This window comes from Aegilops tauschii, chromosome 3, assembly GCF_002575655.3.
Source record: "Aegilops tauschii subsp. strangulata cultivar AL8/78 chromosome 3, Aet v6.0, whole genome shotgun sequence".
Taxonomy (NCBI): Eukaryota; Viridiplantae; Streptophyta; class Magnoliopsida; order Poales; family Poaceae; genus Aegilops; species Aegilops tauschii.
In genome coordinates, this window is record NC_053037.3 from 412,158,704 (window position 1) to 412,184,321 (window position 25,618).

General features: G+C 44.0%; 1 protein-coding gene across 2 annotated transcripts; it reads right to left on the bottom strand.

The window, feature by feature from the left end:
* Positions 1-936: 936 nt before the first annotated feature.
* LOC141021005 (uncharacterized) lies at positions 937-3,162 on the bottom strand. Of its 2 annotated transcripts, XM_073495942.1 has the most exons (3): positions 2,281-3,162; positions 1,688-2,115; positions 937-1,350 (listed from the first exon to the last, which is right to left on the bottom strand). In XM_073495942.1, exons 2-3 carry the CDS (start codon positions 2,006-2,008, stop codon positions 1,090-1,092), a joined length of 582 nt encoding a protein of 193 aa, XP_073352043.1. In that variant the 5' UTR covers positions 2,009-2,115; positions 2,281-3,162; the 3' UTR covers positions 937-1,089. The 2 variants fall into 2 exon arrangements, with proteins under 2 accessions (XP_073352043.1, XP_073352042.1); XM_073495941.1 differs by having other exon boundaries at positions 1,688-3,162.
* Positions 3,163-25,618: the final 22,456 nt, after the last annotated feature.

Here is a 25,618-nt window from a genome sequence, read left to right on the forward strand (position 1 = left end):
GGATCGACAAAACCTTCTAGTTCCATCACATACAACTCTTCTTTAAGAAATCCATTAAGGAATGCAGTTTTGATGTCCATTTGCCAGATTTGATAATCATAAAATGCGGCAATTTCTAACATGATTCGAACGGACTTAAGCATCGCTACGGGTGAGATTGTCTCATCATAGTCAACTCCTTGAACTTGTCAAAAACCTTTCGCAACAAGTCGAGCTTTGTAGACAGTAACATTACCATCAGCGTTAGTCTTCGTCTTGAAGATCCATTTATTCTCTATGGCTTGCCGATTCTCGCGCAAGTCAACCAAAGTCCATACTTTGTTCTCATACATGGATCCCACCTCAGATTTCATGGCCTCAAGCCATTTTGCGGAATCTGGGCTCATCATCGTTTCCTCATAGTTCGTAGGTTCGTCATGGTCTAGTAACATGACTTCCAGGACAGGATTACCGTACCACTCTAGTGCGGAACATGCTCTGGTTGACCTACGAGGTTCGGTAGTAACTTGATCTGAAGTTTCATGATCATTATCATTAGCTTCCTCTCTAGTTGGTGTAGGCATCACGGGAACAATTTTTTTGATGAGCTACTTTTCAATTCGAGAGAAGCACTACTAGAGAAAACCTTACTAGTGGCGCTGGTTTTTTACATACCAGTAGCGCGGGCACCCGCGCTACTGCTAGGGCGCTACAGCTATTATTTAACAGTAGCGCGTTTCTAAACAAGCGCTGCAGCTAAAATACTTAGTAGTAGCGCCTCTTTCTCTACCAATTCTACTACTATCATCACATAGTAGTAGCGCCCTATTTTCTCCCCACGCTACAACTAGGTAAATAGAAATTAAAAATAATAAAAAGAAGTCAAATGCAATATTCGTCGAAATCAAGACAGGTCCAATGCAAATAAACTAAGTTCACAGAACCATCTCACAAACATTAACGACAATACCACATTTAATATAACCACACAATCTCACAAACTCATATATAGTAGTCAACAATGCATGGATAGATCATAGTTGATAAGTCTACTAGGTAGTCATACTTGCATATATATGGTTCAGCAGCCACACGCATGCATATGTAGTTCTAGATGATATCAATGACGATCATCATCCTCAAGCCTTGGTGGTGGGTGTTCCTGATAGTAATTAGGATGGCCTGTCCAACATGAAGATTCTTGCCGACGAGGAAGCTGTTCCACCCAACCGAGTTGAAGTGTGTGCGACCGTGCGTGTCCACGCTGTACGCACAGGTGGTGACGGAGCCCCTCGCGGTTAGGCGTATTCTAGCAGAGCCTTCTTCATGAGGCTTGATACCACAACTCTCAGATAGGTTCTTTGGCAATTCCTGAATAAGAAAAACATATCAATTAATAAGTAGCCTCACACATTCTACACTATCAAAAGACAATACTACATTTCTACTAAGCATGAATTCTACTAATAACTATATATGGATTCTACACTATTAATAGTTCTTTGGATTCTAGACGAAGCATATATATCATCGGATTCACTTAGCATGTATATCATCGGATTCACTAAGCATATATATATATATATATATATATATATATATATATATATATCATCCGATTCACTAAGCATATATATCATCGGACTCTACACTAAGTATAACAATAAAGCATGCATATCATCAAATTACTACAGTAAATGCAACATACCATGACATGCCGATCAACCATGGTACTTGTCAGGTGGGTCACGAATGGCACCCTGACGAAGTCAGCACGTGGCGGAATTATGTCCCATAGGTTGTACACCTCCTCCTCGCTCAACCTCATTCTTTGAGCTACGATGGCTTCATCAAGTGGGTCGTCATCATCCTCATCATCCTCATCATCTTCGCCATCTTCCGCTTTGTTGACATAAATGATGGCCAACTTGGATCTTTCTGCTCTGAAGGAGAAGCTGATCAACTCACCACCGGTGATACGCATGTGGGCAATGAAATGGACCCATCCATCTCCTCCCACCTGCGTCATATTTCATCCTTTCTCGACCTCCATAGTGTAGGCCCCCCAGGAGCCTCAAAGGTCATAGAGTCTCCTGTCAGCTTGTTGAATTCCGACCTCACATTGCATGGGACGATCTGTGTGCAAAAAGCAAAATGATATATACACGATGCATTAATGCCAATAACACTAAAAACAAAATAACGGTTACTAGTTTCATATAATTTATTGCCGCCGCATGAAGAAAACTAGACTGGAAGTAGATGCCGAACAATGTGCCAGTTGCAAGGCTGCTGGCGCACCTTGACTTGCACCGTCGACATGGTGGTGGTGGTGGCGCCATTTCCCTAAAGCAATATGATTAAAGGATTAACGATCCAAAAAGTAAACATAAAGTTTTCAATACACATCAGGTTTTGAATAATATACACATCTGGTTCACATCATAGAGAATACACATCAGGTTCACATGGCAAGCAAAATAACAACTAAATTGTAGTTCAGTTCAGACAATAACCTAATAGAGATCATGTAACAAAAACAGAGCCTAATAATAAGATAAATGGCATATTTCCATTATTGCGCAAGCAAACAAGCAAAAGTAGTTCATCCATTCCACCTTTGGCATAATAAGACAGCACGACACAAGATTCACAAAACACAATAAGTAAACATCCATTCCACCTTTGGCATCAGATGCACAATAACTAAAACTATAAAAGGCAAACACACCCCTTTTAGATCAGATACAACTCTCTGTCTCTCTGTGTTTTCTTTTTCTGAAATTTACCAAAAATGGGCTCCCTAACAGCATGAGATGGATAGCGATTTGGGTCGATCATTCCATTAACGGCCGGGTGCTGGTGGATCGATGCTGTCACCGGCTAACCTCCTACTACTCAAAAGGCAATGAAACAAGACTGCAAGTGCATGCTTCCCTTTGCATCAACCGCTCTGGCCTCTATCTAATATGCCCGCTCTAGCCCAACTCATGCCTGGTCTGCGCCTCTGCGGCCCCCTCGTTCGTCGAGCGGCCCAACACTAAACAAAAGCCAAGGCATGACGAGAGAGAGAACCCCTTTCTAAACCCTAGAACACTAGGCACCGCTGCCACCGCCAGTGCTCTAGGGACAGCAGTGGAAGAAGAAACCAAGCCTCCGCCATGCCGAAATCCAAGCGCAATCGCTCAGGTCAGTTCACACGCTCCCTTTTGCTGCCCTCAATCCCCCCTCCCGCCTCTACCCGCTTCCTTTTCTGTCTCCTGGATTCGACCAGTTTGGCTGACCAAACTTGTGCATCTGGATTAGTTCCAACAACCAGTGGTGTTCATATATGTGCTAAACTGCTAATCAAGAATTGAAACCCAAGTTTCGGTGAGCAACAAAAAGCCTCTACTTCTCTCACCTAACCCCTCTCTCTACTCTCTCCCCAATCACGTGAGGAAACAAGCCTGCGAGAATCGGACCCGTCGGATCGAAGCGTGGAGCCATCGTGCAATCCCTAAATCCCTTTCCCCCATGCGAAATCCCAAAACATGGCGAGCCGCCGCGGCGAATCGATTGGAGCCTAGTGGTGGCGCGCGCAGGGAGGAGGAGATCGAGGGGGACTTACCGGGCTGGAGCGTCGGAGGAGGCGAGAGGCGACAGTGCGTGGTGGCGGCGCACGGCGCCGTTGGCGGCGGTGAGGCGGCCGGGGAGGAACCCTAACCGCGGTGGCATCATCGGGCGGAGGGGATCGATGTGAGAGTGAGGGGTGGTGCGAGGGGACCGGCCCGGTTTTCTTTTCCTGTATTAGTAGCTGTGGGTAGAGGCCGGCGCTACTGCTAAGCCGACCAGCTATAGCGCCCGTTCAAAACAAATGCTACAGGTAAGTGGGCTACCTTTTTGCCCTGCGGCCCACGTAACAGCAGCGCGGCCCAAGCTAACAAACGTTGCTATTATTTACTAGTAGTAGCGTGTTTTGTACCAGGCGCTACTGGTACATACCAGTAGCGTGGGTGCTTAAACAGGCGCTACTGGTAAACTTCTATCTGTAAGCATTTTCCTAGTAGTGAAGGTACAATTACCTCATCAAGTTCTACTTTCCTCCCAGTCACTTCTTTCAGGAGAAACTCCTTCTCTAGAAAGGATCCATTCTTAGCAACAAAGATCTTGCCTTCAGATGTGTGATAGAAGGTGTACCCAACAGTTTCTTTTGGGTATCCTATGAAGACGCACTTCTCTGATTTGGGTTCAAGCTTATCAGGCTGAAGCTTTTTCACATAAGCATCGCAACCCCAAACTTTAAGAAACGACAGCTTAGGTTTCTTGCCAAACCATAGTTCATACGGTGTCGTCTCAACGGATTTAGATGCTGCCCTATTTACCATGAATGCAGCTGTCTCTAATGGATAACCCCAAAACGATAGTAGTAAATCGGTAAGAGACATCATAGATCGCACCATATCTAATAAAGTACAGTTACGACGTTCGGATACACCATTACGATGTGGTGTTCCAGGTGGCGTGAGTTGTGAAACTATTCCACATTGTTTTAAATGAAGGCCAAACTCGTAACTCAAATATTCGCCTCCGCGATCAGATCATAGAAACTTTATTTTCTTGTTATGATGATTCTCCACTTCACGCTGAAATTCTTTGAACTCTTCAAATGTTTCAGACTTGTGTTTCATTAAGTAGATATACCCATATCTTCTCAAATCATATGTGAAGGTCAGAAAATAATGATACCCGCCGCGAGCCTCAACACTTATCGGACCGCATACATCAGTGTGTATTATTTCTAATAAGTCATTGGCTCGCTTCATTGTTCCGGAGAACGGAGTTTTAGTCATCTTGCCCATGAGGCATGGTTCGCAAGCATCAAATGATTCATAATCAAGTGATTCCAAAAGTCCATCCACATGGAGTTTCTTCATGCGCTTTACCCCAATATGACCTAAACGGCAGTGCCACAAATATGTTGCACTATCATTATCAACTTTGCATCTTTTGACATCAATATTATGAATATGTGTATCACCATGATCGAGATTCAACAAAAATAGACCACTCTTCAAGGGTGCATGAGCATAAAAGATATTACTCATATAAATAGAACAACCATTATTCTTTGATTTAAATGAATAACTGTCTCACATTAAACAAGATCCAGATATAATGTTCATGCTCAACGATGGCACCAAATAACAATTATTCAGGTCTAAAACTAATCTCGAAGGTAGATATAGAGGTAGCGTGCCGACGGCGATCACATCGACCTTGGAACTATTCCCGACGCACATTGTCACCTCGTCCTTAGCCAATCTTTGTTTAATCAGTAGCCCCTATTTCGAGTTACAAATATGGGCAACCGAACCGGTATCAAATACCCAGGCACTACTACGAGCATTAGTAAGGTACACATCAATAACATGTGTATCAAATATACCTTTGTTCACTTTGCCATCCTTCTTATCCGCCAAATACTTGGGGCAGTTCCGCTTCCAGTGACCAATCCCTTTGCAGTAGAAGCACTCAGTTTCAGGCTTAGGTCCAGACTTGGGCTTCTTCCCGGGAGTGGCAACTTGCTTGTCATTCTTCTTGAAGTTCGCCTTCTTTTCTTTGCCATTTTTCTTAAAACTAGTGGTCTTGTTAACCATCAACACTTGATGCTCCTTCTTGATTTCTACCTCCGCAACTTTGAGCATTGCGAAGAGCTCGGGAATTGTCTTTTCCATCCCTTGCATATTATAGTTCATCACGAAGACTTTGTAGCTTGGTGGCAGTGGTTGAAGAACTCTGGCAATAACACTATCATCTGGAAGGTTAACTCCCAGCTGAGTCAAGTGGTTATGATACCCAGATATTCTGAGTATGTGTTCACTGACATAACTGTTCTCCTCCATCTTGCAGCTATAGAACTTGTTAGAGACTTCATGTCTCTCAACTCGGGCATTTGCTTGAAATATTAACTTCAATTCCTGGAACATCTCATATGGTCCATGACGTTCAAAACGTCTTTGAAGTCCCGATTCTAAGACGTAAAGCATGGCACACTGAACTATCGAGTAGTCATCAGATCGAGCTTGCGAGACATTCATAACATCAGCATATGCTCCTGCAGCAGGCCTTTCACCTAGCGGTGCATCAAGGACATAATTCTTCTGTGCAGCAATGAGGATAATCCTCAAGTTACGGACCCAGTCCGTGTAGTTGCTACCATCATCCTTCAACTTAGCTTTCTCTAGGAACGCATTAAAATTCAAGGGAACGGTTGCACGGGCCATTGATCTACAACATAGATATGCAAAAACTATCAGGACTAAGTTCATGATAAATTAAGTTCAATTAATCATATTATACTTAAGAACTCCCACTTAGATAGACATCCCTCGAGTCATCTAAATGATCACGTGATCCATATCAACTAAACCATGTCCCATCATCACGTGAGATGGAGTAGTTTTCAGTGGTGAACATCTCTATGTTGATCATATCTACTATATGATTCACGTTCGACCTTTCGGTCTCCAATGTTCCGAGGCCATGTCTGTACATGCTAGGCTCGTCAAGTTTAACCCAAGTATTCCGCATGTGCAAAACTGTCTTGCACCCGTTGTATGTGAGCGTAGAGCTTATCACATCCAATGATCACATGGTGTCTCAGCACGATGAACTGTCGCAACGGTGCATACTCAGGGAGAACACTTACACCTTGAAATTTTAGTAAGGGGTCATCTTATAATGCTACCGCCGTACTAAGCAAAATAAGATGCATAAAAGATAAACATCACATGCATCAAAAAATGTGACATGATATGGCCATCATCATCTTGTGCCTTTGATCTCCATCTCCAAAGCACTGTCATGATCTCCATCGTCACCGGCTTGACACCTTGATCTCCATCGTAGCGTCATGGTCGTCTTGCCAACTATTGCTTCTACAACTATCGCTAACGCATAGTGATAAAGTAAAGCAATTACATGCCGTTTGCATTTCATACAATAAAGCGAGAACCATAAGGCTCCTGCCAGTTGCCGATAACTTTTACAAAACATGATCATCTCATACAATAACGTATATCACATCATGTCTCACTACAAAAAAATACACTTCCGTGATGATACGTGTTTGTCACAGTAGGTCACGTTTTTTGTCATGCATGTACATCCATGACGATTTTATGACAGAATCAAGATAGTAATACCTGTGCTGTCGTAGAAGTGTTTGATGACATTACCAAAATTATCATCACGGAAGTGTCCACTTCCATGACGATAAATCGCGCGTCATAGAAGTGCTTTCGTCAAGGGTGACCGACACGTGGCATCCACCATAACGGGTCGCCGTTAAGCTATCGGGTTCCGGTTTGGATCCGATAACCCGTTAACAGCCCGGACCAATGGGGACTTTCCACGTGTAAAGTCATGTTTGGCTGGAGGAAACATGTGTCTGCTCCTCGGTGGGCCAGATGTTGTCCGTCCATTGGAGGAGACATGCATATGATACATCGACACGTGGCAGGGCCCAACAGAGGCCCATATAGGTTAAAAAGGCTGGCCCAGTCAAAGGCCCGTAGTACTCACTCAGGTACTAGTGGGCCAGCCCAATAACGGCATGTTTAAACATGGCCCATCTACGGCCCGAAGCCAGATCTGGCCCGTTAATTGTTCGCCGAATATTTGGGCCCAATTACGGCCTAGTGACTTTCGGCCTGTTGGAGGCCCGATGTAGACATGGGCCCATTTCAGCCCGGTGTGTCCTTCGGCCTGGGGATGGCCTGTGCTGCCCATGGGCCATATAGGGTCCGACGCGACATCTAGCCCACTAACGGCCCATGATAAAGGTGGCAACAGTTCAGCCCAACGTGACTTTGGGCCTGTTAAAGTTCTGTCATATAATTCGGCTCGTTGATGCCTATACTAAGCTTTCGGCCTCTTAAAGGCCCATGATATCAGTGGGCCAACTAAGGCCCGAGATATGTTTCGGCCTGGTAACGGCCCGTCATATAACTGTGCCAAAAAAAGGCCCGGTCTACATTTCAGCCTGCTGAAGGCCCGTCGACGACTAGTGAAAATTGAGGCCCAACATGCATTTTGGCCTGCTAAAGGCCCATGGTTTCTTCTGGGCCGTAATAGGCTAGCAGAATATTTAGCATGTTAATGGCCCAAAGCTACATGGGCCCAACTAAGCGCTGGGTCCACTAAAGGCCCAACTAAATTTTGGGCCGAATATAGGCCGGAGTAAGTTCTGGGCCTGGCGCAAAGTGTGAAGGCCCCAATGGCCATTCGGGCCCAAGAAAGTTGCAGGCCGGCCCAATTGTGGCCCGCTAAAAACCAGTCCCGTTAGAGGCGAATGTTTCGGCCCGGTCGACTACATCATATTTTTTTCAAATAGCGAATGATGGCAGTAACTAGTAGGAATTAAGAACAAACCTACTCTATACAATAAAGAAATTACGACATAGTAACTTAGAATAAACCTAAACTATAAAATAAAGGATTTATGGTATATTACATCCACTAGGCATCGATGTTCGCCACCAGTGATCATAAAGCGCAACGAAGAAGCAGATTATAAAAACTAGGCACCATTGTAGCGTAACAAAATAATACTGAACCGAGACCACTTCCAAGACAGTTCAAGAAAGGTTAGCCTTGCGCGGCAATTGCTGCGCAAGCTATTGAGCAAGGCTATGAGACCGGCCTAGCATGTCGGTCATAGCTTCCAGGTGTAGCTATTTAGCAATGAGGTTCCCATTGGTGTTCTCCGCAATCTTTCTTAGAGATAGGACTTCGAGTCGAAGTTGAGTTGCAGAATGCCTTTCTGCTAGAACTTGGCACTGAAGAAGTTGAACTGATTCAGACAGTGAATTCTGTGAGCTTGTCTGACTGCTAGTCTCAAGTAACTTGAACACTGCATCAAGACAAGACTTTGGGGTTGTCTCGCTATCTTCAAGATGTTTTGCCTTCTTTGCTGCAATATATGTTGGGTTTGTCTCACAACCTTCAGCAGACTTGTGCATGCCATCAGGCATATCACCCTGAAACTAGCAGAGAGATGATAGGTTTTGCACATGTATAAACAAAGATGATAACTGTGCTGTCAATTCCATCCAATTTCAAATTAGAAAATAAAGAGTAAGTTCAAAATATCAATAGCATAATTTGGCATTGTTCATAATGCGGGGAGCTTCACCACACTACTCGATTACCATGTCAACATAACAAGCATAGATGAAGGGCAAAGACTATCATTGTATCTATTTTGGTTAATGTGCATGGCCTGTTGTTCATATCATCAGCCACATCAGTAAGATAAAACAGGAGATGACAAGGTGCAAACATGGGCCGCTTCACCACACACTGGATTATAGATCCACAAAAACAATCATACATATAGGGAGTATTGAGTAATGTGCATGGTATGAATAAGGAATTTGGTTTTACAAGTAAAACTTTGAACTTACGGTTGTTGTGACATGCATTTTGATAGAAACAACAAACTAAACAGTAGTTAACGATAGGGAGTATGAGAAAATTAAACAGCAGTTGAGGATAAAGGCTTTAGAAGGACTGACTTACATTAACAGTTAACACCGGCTTTATAATGCCCTTCTCCATGCCAAGGGAAGGATAACTCAAGAATTCCAGCATAGAATCTTCTTCATAAGCATTGCCTGTACTCTAGATTTTGTAGAGAGTAATTATAGATATGATAATACTGGAAGGGATAGAGGACAATGAAGATAAGATGCAGATTGATGCTACATAATCAACTACCAATCCCTGGAACTACAAGCATTACAGGACAAAATGTATTGACAAGAGCAATGGGCTACACTTCTGCACTGGCATTGTCTGTGTATTCAACTTTTTGGTAAGATTAAATATAGATCTGATATTTTTTAGTAAATGGTGGGCGAGGGAGATAAGATGCAGAATGCTACACAATGAACCAATCCCTCTTCCCATAATACAAGAGTGTTTTGAACACTGGTGTACTGTACAAAATGTTCTTACATTACAGGACGGAGGGAGTAGCTGTTAATGTAGGTACAGTGATAGACGACGTCCAGTCCTTACAAGAGGACTGCAGAGCTAAACCTCTTCAAAAGCATTGGGTTGATTCTAAATTTATGTAAGAGTCCATACGGATCTTATAATGTCCACCAAATGGACGATAACAGGGCTAACATGTGCAGTGATGCTACATAATCAACCAGCTATGAAAGTAAGTATGGTCATACAGGGCAAGAGGTACTCACAAGAGCAATGCAGTGTGCAGTATAGTTGCGAGATTCTATGGTCCCTTGAGAATGAATGTTTTTCTGCTAACAGTTTTCGTACAAGTGAGACATTAAGGCAAATGCAAAAATGTAGTTCAAATTGTTATGTGATATCATAGATAGTACCTTACGCTGCAGACGAGACCAATGTGTAACAAGATTATTCTAGTCACTGTCTGATAAATGTAGCACCAGAGACTTTACAGAAATTTCATTTAGAGGCTTGCCATCGAAGTACGCTTGCCTCAGGCAGGAACGATACTTCATCAATGAGTGCTTGAAAAGCTCAGCCAACCCTTGCTCATCTTGACAATCCAGTTTGGTCCTCGCCTATTTAAAAGAATGAAATCTTGTGTCATCTGTCAGCAGAAACATATGCAGTAATTACCACGAATAACATTAGTACATTACTTACGCGTAAGTTGCGGAGGAAGACTGAAAATTGTTCTATGTCTGCGGTATAATCTTTCCATGAAGGAAAGATGCACACAAAGTTCCTGACAACAATATAAGCTTCATCTTCTAAACTGGGAAGAAATGAACAGGGGTCCTATTTGCTGCAATTGGGGCTCTCTCTAGTTTGAAAAGGGATTTGGCAACTGAATTTGGTGTACTCTTTGCTGGAATGGGGGGTTTTGCGTCATAGAGCTGGTGCTATGTCAACTGGCATCATCATACTGTTTGCTGCAGCTGGGGTGTGCTGAGTTGGGGCATCGGAAATGACCAGTGTAGTAGGGCTAGAGTCTGCTAGAGTTGGGGCCGTGTTTTGTGGGTCAGGTGATATTGCAACTACACCTAATGGGCTATTTGATTTATCAGGTGTCACTACCTTTTCCAAATACTTTGCTTGTGCTCCTCCGTGATCAGCAATCGCCCTCTTCCTTTTGAACATCTGATACACAAGAACAGCATTTGAATGGATAAATATGGTATGATGACAGATGGAATATGTACTGAAAATGGATATGCAGGGCGTATTCACATACACGATGTGTAAACTAAGCTAATGGCAGTGCAACAAAGTAAAAGCAGTGCAAAGCATCAGTTGCAAGATATGTGCAACCAATATGAAAGTTAGAGCAAGCACCTTTATGGGTGAATAAGATAGGGCATCTGCCTCTGCCTCCTCCACTAGGGAGCTACATTGACTTAGGTCTCCCTCTAGCTCAGAATCACTGTTAGCATCATATTCTGAGCATGAATCTGTAGGTGGAGAGCGTTTGCATTGCATCTAGACTTGATTTCAGTCCCTTAATGCCAAGTTTGACAGCCATGGCATTGTTCTGCTTTATTCTTTTCATGCGCGCAAGCTCATAATCATTATGATGCTGTTCAGAATCTGAGATTCATGAAAACATAAAAAGTAGTAAGATTATCTATGGAATGCATTGCGGATTCAACTCGAAGAGTGTCTCCCTATAAACCCCTGCATATGCAAAGTTCACCCCCAACCGTGCTCACTAGGCCACACACAGAAATACAAACCTCTTATGTCTCTATAACAGGCAGATAAACATTTCAAAACTGAAGTAGGAACATTAGAATCATATCAAATTTGTATTTGAACAAATAAACTAAGGAATTATGAGTGGCATAATGTTTAGCTTCAAGGGTGGAGTGCTGGTAGTGCTACACAAAGCCAGTAGGCATATTGTATTCCATGGAAAAGATCGTAGTCTATGTAAAAGGTGGAAATGCCACTTTCTTTCTAAACAATGCAGTGTTTGTTGCCCACACATGATGGAAGAGATCACACAGAGAAATACTATTCACTCATGTCTGCGGTTACAGTATTTTGAAACAGGGTGGTCCACCCTAAAAGAATATTGACAACAAATATGACAAGGCAAGCATAGATGTAGTGAATCAATCATTTACTTGTGAGCTTACTAGGACAAGTATACAGAATTGTAACTGCAGTAAGAGACCGTCCAAAATCTGAATCAAGAAGTTTGTCTAGCACTTATTGTTTGCAACTAATCGACATGAATAATTGGATATCATACCGAATGAGTAAGGAAGACAAGTAAAATTGTCAACAAACCTGGCCTGCAGTAGTAATCTGGGTCAATGTCACTACGACCAAAAATCCAAGATGACTAGTGTCTGTTCCTAGGGCCGGAATTTTGAAACCCTGTGAACTTTACAGGTACTAAAGATTACCGAAATACATCTGAACCATTAAGTGTAGGTAGCACTCAGCACACAACAAACCCTAATGACAGTCCTGCCTAATGAGTAATGAATCAATTACAAAATGGGTGATGAGGAGTGGCTGCTGAGTATTGAGGACATATCTCAGGATAAATCAGGTTGGCTTAGTGGCTGCTGCACGCCTGAGCCCTGAATGGACTGGGAAGGTAGGCACGGCGGCGCGCCCGAGCAGCGGTGACGCTGTTGGGCGAGCGGCTCCTGACCTCCTATTAGTCCAGCATCTTCTCCTAGAGTCATGCCGTCCGGGGACGGCAAGTCCCCGGCGAGGAAGGCGGCTGGGGGCAAGTAGAGATGGGAAGTGCAGCAGAACATAGGGGAATCGGGGCCTGGGCCGACCCAAAATCCCAGGGTGGGCTGCGGCCCACCATGGGCACCCTGTAGAGATACACACCCGAGTGGCGAGCATGCATTTTCGAAACTAAATTAGGAACATTTAGCTGACCAATTAACCGACTCTATTTTAATAATATTAGATTCGTATTTGAACAACTAAGCTTGTTTAGCTTGATGGGTGGAGCAGTGCTATTATGACACGAAGCACATATGCTGATTGTATAGCGATCATAAAAGGGGGAAACCCTAAGCATTTTTTTAGCAAAAGAGTGTTTCCCCTCTGATTTCTATTAAAGAAACCACCACGGAACCAACATGATCAATTAAACTCTAAGCATCATCAATTAAACCCTATTATGACTATGCTGTGACATTGCAGATTTAAAGCTACAAACCGGAGAAATGCTATTTAGCATCCATTGTTTGCTTCGAACTAAGGATTAAATTCTAAGAGCTGAAAAGAAAGTACAATAACCAAGTTACGATCTATTTTCTGGTTGAGATCAAAAAGTTGAGGAGATATGAAGTACCACCTCTCTTGCAGTGCGATGGCTGTCGGTGGCGTTGAAATAGATCTGCGATGGTAGACGGGTGCATCAGGGGATAAGTCCCGTTGCGGTGGACAAGAAGGTCGTGTGAGCGGCCCCGACAAAGAGGATGACGGCGCCGATGAAGCGAGAGGATGCGATGCAAGGCTCTTGGTCTGTCGTCGTGGATGAGAAACGTCCATCTCTAGCAGTGGATGACGCGGTCTTGGTAGGCACTCCGACATGGTGGAGGACGGTGGCGATGGATGGGCTGGAGGATGGCGGCGATGGATGGGGTGGCGGACGGAGGAGGCTGGTGTGGGGATGGTGTTCTAGCGCGGACGGTGTATGAATGAGAAAATGGAGGGGGAGGTACGGGGAACCATGTTTTTGGGACGCGCCTTTCTGAATTATGGGAAAGTTACGAACTTAGCCCCCGTTTAAAATTTGGACATCTCATCGGTTGGGGATAGGACGGTAATCTCGCATCTCGCCAATATTTGCCCAGAGCAATTTCGGGCGAGGAGAGGGTGTTTTGGCGCCCACAGTTGGCGCCCACGGTGTATGAACCGGGCTGACAGGTAGGGCAGTTGTGTCACGTCTGAGTGAAGTTGCAAACCTGCCCCTATTGAAAATATTTGCCTACATCGATTTCGGCCGAGTCGAGTTTGTTTTGCTGCCCACCGTTTATGAATGGGGAAATGGAGGGAGAGACAGAGGTCTTGCGGACGAGCTTGAATCAAATGTGTTTTGCCGCCCACGTTTGGCGCCCACCATGTCGGAATGGGCTCAGAGGTGGTCGTGTCACGTCTAATTGAAGTTACTAACCTACCCCTATTGAGAGCGGTGGAAATTGGGCCGATGGATTGTCCGTGTAAGGGGTAGACAGTAATTTCCATCTCCCAAACACTTGGCTTTGGGCAACCAACGTGGGAGTGGACATTTTGCCGCTTCTTTCGAATTTTGGGACAATAAGCATCCATGTTTACCCTGGCAACTAAATTCGAATCCATTTTGTATTCCTATACGAATCTTTATAAATCATTCTATGTGTTTTTATATATGTTCAAAAGCACGACAAAGATGTATTCCACTGTCATATATGAATATGATTTACAAATGCCGATACTCGAATTCAGAAGCTAGAATCTAGTTTAAGGTGAATTCGAATATTTGAAACCACTTTATGTCCAACTCAAGTGTCACACGCAGCATAATGTGTACTCCCATTTAGAAATGTACACAAGCGATATATCAAGATTCAAGTACCGAGTCAATCAACCAATAATGTACAAAACTTACAGACATATAAACACTTATAGAGTATATGGATCAATAATATCAACTAACATACATAAGCCAGGGCGCTGTACTTTTTTTTGCTAGAAGAGCATCCTTTTTTTAGCGAAGCTAGTACAGCATCTTAGCCCTTTTCGATGCGTGCCACTTAAGGTCCATCTATACTACTATTATTGTTGAATGCACATTCAAGCCGATTGGCATATTTGTAGGTCTGGCACAACAATCAAAATGAAATGTCTCAGAGTCTTATCAATTAATACAGACTTGTGCTAAAAAAATTACAAACCAAAAAACAAAAAACAATTATTACATGATCTCTAAAACAAATGGTTTGATCGATTACATGAACAAACAACACAAAGGTTATTCAACGATGGAAAGAACATTTCACCTATGATTTATCAAGTGGGAATTTAGTTTCCTTTTTCCCTTCAGGACCTTAACAATGCGGTCAGTCTCAACTTGCTTCGTTTTGAAATCCACCAAATATTTAATGGTTGTCTTGAGTACTGCTTGTGATTGTGTTGTTTGCTTCCTCAACATGTCAACTTCATCTCTAAGTGTAGAAGCAGAATCTGTTTCTACCAATAGTTTAGCCTCTAGAGCATCAGCAGTTGGCAATTCATGATGCATGATTGGGTCGGTGCCACTGCTGTGGGATGATACAACGTCCGTGGAGACCTCGCTCTTTGATCTTGGGCTAACCTGTTTTGCCATTAAAGTTCCGATTGGTCCGAAAAGTTGAAGTTAGCAAAACATCTCAACTTGGAGTTATAACAGCAAACCAGTTAAATAAACAAGGAATTAAAGAGTTTCAATTGGATGCTGAAAAGTAGTTATTAACATCATTGTAACCGGTTGTAGCAGCAAAGCAGTTAAACAAACAAGTTTTGCAAAAGGTACCTGTTGTGGCATTGGAGTTTCTCTTGGATCCTGAAAAGTTGAGTAGCCAGTAACATGATTAGAGCAACCGGTTGCAGCAGCAAAGCAGTTAAACAAACAAGTTTTGCAAAAGGAACCTGTTGTGGCATTGGAGTTTCTCTTGGATCCTGAAAAGTTGAGTAGTCAGTAACTTGATTAGATCAACAAGTTACAGCAGCAAACCTGTTACACAAATATATTTTTGAAAATGTACCTGTTGTGCAATCGGACTTCCAATTGGATCCTGAAAACTTGAAGTTGGTAAGATGATTACAGCAACAAGTTACAACAGCAAACCAGGTAAACAAGGAAGTTTTTGAAAACATACCTATTGTGCCAATGGAGTTTCAGTTGGATCCTGCAAACTTGAATGTTAGCAACCATAAATAAAGTGTTGCAAGAGCCATAAGAAACTAGCATCAAACTAGTAAAACTAACCAGTTTTGGCAACGTATTTTATTACACATGAACTAGTAAAACTAACAAGTTCTTGGAAACGTATTAAAGTAAAAAGTCGGTACTGTTTACCAGCAACACAGACATCTATAAATTTCTTTGATGTAAGCAAAATGATTCCAACACATACATAAGTCCTCATATAAACCTGGCAGTTGTGTATCTATGAACATGCAAACATTACTAGTGCTACAAGTGATAACAGCAAACCATTTAAACAAACAGGGTATCAGAACGCAAATTACACGTGAATTCTGCTGCACCCTAGAAGTACGTATGACGCTATCTACGTGCTTAAGTAGCTATTTAAGTTCAGGCAAACAGGCAATTCTTAACAGTAAGTATCAAACACATAGATAGGTGCAGTCTATAATAGGATTAATAGGCTATAGCATTATGTAATCAGTAGCAAACTAAATTAAGCTAAGCAACGTAATTGAACAATTTTGCAATTAGTGGCTAACTAAAATTCCGAGAAGCAGGTAACTGAACTTACGCTAGCTCTTTGTACAGGCACACTACAACTTCTTTTTCGCTTACAAGGTTCTACGAAGGAGTCCATGACATCAATTGCTTGGATACGCAGTAACACTACTTCTTTCTTCCCACTCTACATTGGTAAGTCAAATGGTTAATCTGGTAAGATGGTGCGTCCTTGATATGTTATATGAGGACGGGTTGTCAGACTAGTTGTAGCCACACACATCACACTGACTTTTACTGTATATTCATGCGATTACATTTGGAATATCAAGATCTAAGCAATCTACAATAGGATGAAAAGACTGGCATCCTTCACATTATTGGTGAACTCTGTTCATAGAAACAAGCAATTCAACCATTCTGTAGGTAAATCAAAAGAGCCACTAGAATATTTTTCACTACCCCAATCATACACGCAAAAAGGGGCGACGCCACCCTAGGGGCTGGTATGGGCGGCCGCCTCGGGTGGCTGGAAAGTGTGCACCTAGTTTGAGTTGTCCAGGTTGGCCCAGGCTAGTTTTGTTTGTCCCAACGCATGAGCGGGCAATGTAAAAAACGAAGAAAAACATTTCAATTTGGATGGGCCAATAACGTAAGTGCAAGGCAGGCCCTATAGCAGGCTCGCGGCCCAAACGAGCGCCTCCCATATCGATCGACAGCAGGAAAAATCCCAATTCGTTTGCTCCAGCCTCCAGTCTGGTTCGCTCCTAACCTAGTCGCCGCTGGACAGACTGACACAACACTTCCTCGCGCCCTCGTTGGAGGATGTTTGCCGGGCTTCAAGCGAATGGAAGGACAAGAAGATGAAGATCCAACCCTGGGTGTAGCCTACATGGGAGGCAGCAGCGGCAGCACGGGCATGGCATCGAGCTTGCGCAAACGGACAGTCGCAGCTTGCAAGAGCAGCATGCGCAACGAGCAGGTACATCACATCCCTGATTATATCTAATTCAACTTTTCAATTTCTGGCCAATAGTTAAACCTGACGGTGTTGTAAAACTGCTTGTATGTAGGGAATCTATGAGAAATGAAACCAATTTCTTCTTATTTTATAACTCCCCCAATCAATACTGAACTGATTGAACCTGATGTATCTAATCAAGTTTCTGGTGCAAACATACAAGCTCATGTTGTTCTTGAGCCTGAAGTGTCTAATGAACAGACTACTAATGAAGGATTTGATGCAAACATTTTACATGCTCCTGGTGATGAACATACAGTGTCTAATGAGGGATCTAATGCAAGCATTTTGCAAGCTCCCATTGAATGGTTTAGTGTCTAATGATGATCTGCTATGTTGAGAGAGACATAGAGATTTGTAGCCATTGATGACAGGCAAATTATAGTACATTTTCATGGCTTGAGGAAAAGTCGAGGCCATCTACCAGAAAGTCCTCGTATCATGACAACGTAGCATAAATATTTTTCTAATCTGTTGTTTGAAACTATTAGCATACTTGTGCAGCATCGATATATTGATATGCAGTTTGCGCACTGGTTATAGGTGCAATTACACTTCAATATTTTCAGCCAAAGAACGAATAATTCAAGCAGGTACAGACCATGTTAGTAGTCCTTGTACACCATTTTGCATTTTGTGTTTTTGGTGCTTACATCATTTAGTGTTTTATAATATGAACTACTTTGGATCATTAGTTGGTTTTCAAAGTGCGTGTAGCTTCACTTTTCTCAAGTTATGTTGATTTCCGGAGTGCAAGTGCCTTCGTATTTTTTAAGTTAAATGTTCGCCCCTGGTAACTTGAATTTGTGGATCTGCCACTGCACACAAATCATACACGCAGGGCAGTACGAATTAAATGAAATGCAGGGACTTACGCTAGCTCATTGTACAGGCTCACTGCAGCTCTGCTTGCGCTTGGGATGTTCCATGTACAAGTCCATGTTACCACTTGCTTGGATGTGCAGGCCTTGTGCTCCTTGCATCCCCCTCTGCATTTTTGGCATGGCAAATGGTTGATCAAATAAGAGGAATCGACCTTGCTGTTGTACCGGAGGACAGATACTTACAAGGTTATACGGGTGTGCAGGATGTGTACCAGATCCCGTAGCGCCGTCATGCTTCACTAAAAAATGGTTTTGCTTGTTTCAGATGATATCTCCAGAAGAAATAAGAGTTGAAGTCAGAGTTGCATAGGCGTGTAAGCTGAGAGAGCAGTGAAAGGATTTCCAAACATCATCGAAACAGTGCACAAGGGAGTGATGTGTGGATACCTAGTTCAGGCCGACGTTTGGGCATGCTCACCTAGCTAGAGTGCGGGTCACTTACGAGCCGTTGAGGGTGATGCGCTGGTGTTGGCTGGCCGCGCATGGATGCAGATCTTGAGTGGCAGCGGAGTGCTACGATGCGGTGTACGAGACCGTCGGTGAAGCCCCAATGACCTCGGGGGACGGAGGTGCGACGATGTGCTCGGTGAAGTAGCTCCGGTGGGGTGGGAGACGACGTTGGTGAAGCGCACATGATGAAGTGGAAGTCGGTGTCTGTGAGGACGTCGGTTGCGGCGGCCGACGTTGTCGGTGGACCACCCGGTGCGGTCGACGAGGGCATAGATGAGGTAGCTCCGGTGCGGTGGTGAAGCGCGACCGTCGTCTTCGTCGTCGTCGTCGTATGACACAGAGGTGGGGAAAGAGACGAGACGAGGGGCGATTCGAACTTTACTTGGGTTGGCGGCGAATTAGGGATTTGAGCAATCTAGGCGCGGAAGGGGACGGTGGAGAAGGGAGGTTTTGCAGGGCTGGAATTGGGGCCGCCAGATATTTCAATCCAAAACATGGAAGCACAAACTTATTTTGTCGTCGTTCTTTTTTTGGGGCGGGGGGGGGGGGGGGGGGCGAGGGGAGGGAGTGAGGGGGGGTGGGTGGCTGGGTGCTAAGCGTCCGTACGACACACGGGACCACCACGACACGACCCTGGTCTGCCCGATGCGCCTACATTTGAGAATGCAAACGAATCTTCTTTCATTTGCAAACGAATCTGTATGTATTACCATGCCCGTGTTTTCCTTGCAAATAATTAGTCATTCAAAACGAGATACTATAAATTAATTAATGAGGAGTTATTTGAAAAAAAAATCGAAATGGTATCCACGCTAATGTGGATTAGAGTGTGTGACACATAATTAGTTATTTGAATTAGAGTGTGTGTCACATAGCGATCTCCATTTCTAACGTGGATTTCGCATTTCACGGTATCCACGCTACTTTTTTTAATACAAATTCATATGTATATGATGAACACCATGCTAGTGAGAAAACTTTGGATGGATTCAAACATATGACCTACAAAATAGCACAACAATCGACTCAATGTCAACTTTTCCAAACCTAGTATGGCACGAATTTGAAATAATTACCCATATGCATGGTCCTCAGTTCAAATCTTACAATGTACACCGAATTGAAACATCGATATTAAGTCTCGTACTATCTACATTCAAATGTTGTTCTTAGCCCCCCCCCTCGGCACACACGCTACATACTTCCTGTATCGGTCAATCTTCCTCTCCTAACCACCTTAGGAAGCTATCAGTTTCTGACACATGTTCATTCTTTCTCTCCATGTTTCGATCTCTAACTCTCTCAACTACACACCCGCCGTTTTCAACTCTATTACCAAATGTATCTACCTCACACACCCGCCATTGCACCCCATGCTGAGCTCTCTCTCTCCCTCCCACCCTCTCTCGCTAGATATATGCATTGCCTATCTAGCCCCCCAACCTCTCGTGCGCACGCACGCACGTTGTCTATCTAGGTCACTCCCTCGAGACTGTCTCACTCTTTCTTCCGCACGGCGGGCCACACTTTCTCAATCTCGCTCTCTTTATCTGAGTCTCGATTAACCTTGCTTTCTTTCATGCACAAATGATATATCTCCCTGTTCGGGCCTCAATCGACACACTCTATACTCTCTCATGCAGATTGTCTATCTAGGTCAGTCCATCCAAGCCGCCCCACTCTTTCGGCCTCATGGCGGGCCCCACGCTCGCTCAATCTCTCTCTCTCTCTCTCTCTCTCTGTATGTCTCGATTGACCTCGCTCTTCCTCGGACACAAATGATACATCTCCATGTTTGAGCCCAATTCGACATATTCATATTGTATACTCTCACGCACATTGTCTATCTAGGTCACTCTCGCCAACCCGTCTCACTCTTTCGATCGCACGACGACCCACACTCGCTCAATCTCTCTCCCTTTATATATGTAATCGATTGACCTTGCTTCCTCCCACGCACAAAATATATCTACATGTTTGTGACTGGATCATCTCTCAAGCTCTATCTTACAACCCTCACCCTTCCCAAAAGCTCAATCGGACAATATCTCTCCAGAGCATATATATCTTTTCAATGAATGTCGGACTACACTCACTTTGTCTCTCTATCTATATGTGTCTCGATTGACCTCGCTTTCTCACGCCGTATCTTCCACACATTGAAGCTACCTCTACACCCCTCGCAAAGTCGGAGCTATTTACATTGCGAGGGGGACTCCAACCTTGGATTAATTTGTGTAGGCACTTATTCCGGTGGGTTTATATTATATTTTTGTAGCATTCGGCCCACAACTGCTCCAAACACCATTGCAACCCCCGCACCCCCCAATTGATTTCCCTCTGGCCCGGTCATCGCTCTCTCGCACGTCCTTTCTTGCCTTCAACGTCGCACCATGGTATTATTGCAAAAAACTCTGTTGTTCTCTTTAATTATTACAAATAAGCTATAAAACTACACACCGATAGTCCACCTGTAATGGAACAAATTTCTACCCACAAATTAAAGTGCTACAAACTACACACCGAGGGGCCCACCTGTCATGAAACAAATTTGGACCCATATATAAATTAAAAATTAAAAAGGGTGAGGATCGAACATGCGACCAGGGCCTTCAAGCCGCACGTCATTAGGCAACATACGTAGTACAGCAATGTTTGTTGTACCCCCCTTTGTTCTTATAATGTTTTTATATTATCACAGCCTATTTAATGGATAACATGTAATATTATTTTTAGTACATTAGTGGGACCGGCTCGTTAGCACGCACTATTCGCCTTCACTTACTGGTGGGTTCCATGTCTGCTCTCTCTCTCTCCTCCCCTTCTACATTTAGACGCACGGGCAAACATGAAGAACTCACGGGTGATGTTGCAGTTGACAATATCTGGACGCGTTCACAAGTTACGGCACCAGCTTTACGTACTAGTAGTGCTAGTCAATGTGTACGTGCAATGCACGTTAATTTGGAAGTATATTAAGTGCATGCGGATATTAAGTAGGATATTATTTGCGTGTTATTATGTGATTAGCACTAGTTTTGGTATGAAATTAACTGCACGCTAAACGTGTTGAGCGCTCGACATTGAAGCAGTCTAGGTCATTGGATGAGAAGGAATACATGTGGCTTGATGACGTTTTATATTAAATTTGATATGGCTCTAGCAGAACATTCAATCGATCAAACCATAGATTTCATTTAGTCTGACTCCGACTTTACATTCATACGACAATCGATCTAAAATAAACGGAAATGATAAACGTTCGGATTTTAAGCATGGCAATCCGAATGTTTTTCATGGGAAATTTAGATTACGCAGCGGTGGCGGGGGCGTCTTGCGGTGGGAAGCGGCTCCTCTGCCGTGCTCTGTGTGTCGTCGGGCCACTGACCGACGGTGACGGCGGCGTCTTGCGCCATTGTTGGCGTACTCCTGGACGTTGGCCCTAGCTTCAAGGAAGACCATAATGTTCTGGACTTCGGTCTCCAGGAGCGAGTCAACTGGTGGGAGGAGGCGACTCGCGTTGGTGCAAGGAAGCGGTCGACGGCGGCCATCCATGCCCCTGAGGGGGGCACTGGCACGCGCGCGGGGACAGGCGCCGGCAACGGCGCAGCGAAGACATTCGTGTGCACCAGCACTAGCACGGGTGCGCACGTCAGTGCATGCGCAAGTGCATGCGCTGGCAGGTGCACGGGCACCGGCATGGGCGAGCGTGTCAGTGCATGCGCAGTCGCATGCTCTGGCAGGTGCACGGGCGCGTGAAAATAGACGGGGACCTCATGGAATCCCGTGGCATCAAGCTCGGTGACAATGTGCGGCTCCCAGCCCATCAATGCCACGGGGATGGGCGCTGGCGCAGTCAGGGCAACGGGAGCCGGAACGGGAGCGGGGACAGGCGCGGCGTCTTCCCGCAAGGCCGGTTCAAGCTCGTCCCAAAGCGCCTTATGTTCTTGAGACTCCGGCTGGGTGTCTTCCTCAGGAAACTAGAAGACTAAGGGCAGGCAATCGTGATGCGGCATGGCGTACGGTTAGGTCAGGATGGTTGGAGGTAGACGATAGGAGAATTAGAGAGGAAGAGATAAGATTGTAGTGATACCGGGTAGTGCGGGGTTCGCCTCCCGGTCAGCGCCATTAAAACTGCGGCGCCGGCGCCATTAAAAGTGGGGACAGTTGGGACGAAGGTGGGCGGCGGAGCCTGGTCAAAGGGCTCGCCTCCCGGTGAGCCCGCGCAGCGGTCTGCTCGCACGCCTCCCGGTCAGCCGATGCAGCGATCTGCTCGCCCGCCTCCCGTCGACTCACACGCTTCCTCGGACGGCACCTGTCGATGAGAAGCGGGACTCGTGGCGGCACGTAAACGCCCACGATTTCAATAGTGAAAGCGTTCGCCTTAACGTGACAGGTCTTTGTTCCAAAATACCTTGGCTCTTCATTTGTGCAACTTCTCATAAGCAGCTTGTCTCAAATTGAAGAAAAAAATTACGTAGGAATATTTGTGCCATATCACGAGACCATGCTCAGTTTCATGAATTTCCGGTCACTTTTGGATTTTATGAAATTTAAAATTCAGGATTCGAAACAATATCATAACCTGCATCATGCAATAAATTTTCAAGTGATACATCTTTCCTGTTGTATTTCTTAAGAAAGCATTTGGTCAAACATTTTGCTTAGTTAGACCTCAGACAAGTTATATATGCAGAGTAAAAGGATAATCCCTCCGTACCAGTGCATTGCCTGATATATTAACTCAAGTACTAGGCACAAACAAACGGGCTCAATTCTGTGCTCATCCTGGTGTAGTACTCCTATTAGTACTAGGCAATGGATTTGACGGGTGACCTTGAGTAGCGGCGACCGAGGGAATTGAACCATGCTCGGCATGGTAGGTAACGTTGTCTAGTTACTAAAGCATCCCTCCATTGTTCATCGGTAGTCATTATGGACCGGGGACATGAGGGGAATTTCCTAGGGCTAGAATTCTGGCCGCCAGATATTTCGACTCGAAACGCGGAGGCTCAACTGGTTGGGGTTGGCTAATGTGCGTACCACGCACGCCACCAAAAGGACACGAGCCTGTTTTTTTAGGATCAACACGAGCCAGGGTCTGGCTGGTACGCCGTTGGGTCCTACCATTCGAGAATACGAAAGGAATCTTTTAAATTGCCGGACGAATCTATGTGTATTACAATGCCCGTATTTTCCTTGCAAATAGTAATCTCAACGTGGTAATTGATTTATGATGAGTTCTTGAATTAGAGTGAGTTTGTGATATAGTGATCTCAACGTGGATTTCACATTTCATGGTATCCCTAGTAAGTTTTTCAATGAAAATTCAAATTTAAAAGATGAACAGTATGGTGGTGAGAAAACTTTGTATGTATCAAGCATATGACCACACACACAGACACACACACACGAATACAACAAAAATCCAATAATTATAGTGCATCTATTTTTCCAAACCATGCATGTATGACACAAATTCAAAAATACTCCTTCAGTTCCTAAATATTTGTCTTTTAGAGATTTCAACAAGTGACAGCATACAGAGCAAAATGAGTGAATCTACACTCTAAAATATGTCTATATACATCCGTATGTGGCAGTCCATTTGAAATCTCTAAAAATACTAATATTTAGGAACGAAGGGAGGAAAATGTAAGACATGCATGGTCCTCAATTCAATATTTAAAATGAACAGGAAACTGAAACATGAATATTAAGTCTAGTACTACATACTCCCTCCGGTCCTTGTTACTCCACGTATAAGAATTGTCTGAAGTCAAGCTTCATAAAGTTTGACCATATTATATGAAAAAATATTAATATCTACAATACTAAATTTATATAATATGAAAACTAAAGTCATGACGCATCTAATGTTGTTGATTTTCACATACTAAATGTTGGTATTTTTCTCTATAAATTCGGTCAAAGTTTACGAGGTTTGACTTCAGACAAACCTTATATGCGAACTAAAAAGGACCGGAGGGGCAAATGTTGTGTTTAGGCGGAGCTATGTAGATTGTTGGGGGTTAACCCCTCGACCTTAGATAAAATTGTGAAGCTCTGTTTAGGATTGTTTAGATTGTATTATTTGAACATTATATTTGTCCCCACCCTCCCAAACACCGATTGGTTGTGCACCCCCTCCTCCCCGGGAGAATATCATGTGCCCCCACACCTTAGATGCTATATGCTGCCGAGTTGCTTTGAGCTTGTAGATCTGAGATATAGCAGTTCACAGGATGTCTTAATATTTTTACAGGAAACCTTAATGAGTTTGAGAATTGCACACAATTTGTAGAAAAACTACTCAGATGCCCTTGGATCCCATATCCAACGACCTCGAAGCTCGTATCACCGTAGCATCTAAGATGAAGGAGGACCTCATATTCTCCTGTATGTAAGAATATCATGTGCTACCACACCTTAGATGATTTGGTGATACAAGCTCTTCGGAGCCGTTGGATTTGTGATCCAACAACTCCTCGGTGGTTCGAATGTTTTTTTGCAGAAAAGCCCCCAAAGAGTTCGGCCACTGCTTACAAGCACAAAGACTACTCAGATGCCATTGGATCTCAGATCGGATGACCTCAAAGCTCGTATCACCGTAGCATCTGAGCTGCGAGAGCACCTGATGTTTTCTCGCACGGGAGAATATGAGGTGCTCCCGCACCGTAGATTCTATGGTGATACGAGTTCCCGGAGATCTAACGGCTCACAGTAGGAGGTTTGAATGTTTTTGCAATATACGTCTGAGAGAGTTTGGGAATTGCGCAGAAAGTACAAGTACTACGCACGTGGCATCTGATCACAGATCATACGACCTAGATGCTCATA

Excerpts from the sequence above, each read along its gene's own strand:
- LOC141021005 (XM_073495942.1), bottom strand. The coding sequence starts at position 2,008 with ATGACGCAGGTGGGAGGAGATGGATGGGTCCATTTCATTGCCCACATG. Across the intron at positions 1,351-1,687 it reads TGGTTGATCGGCATGTCATG|GAATTGCCAAAGAACCTATC; the intron begins GTATGTTGCATT and ends TTTCTTATTCAG.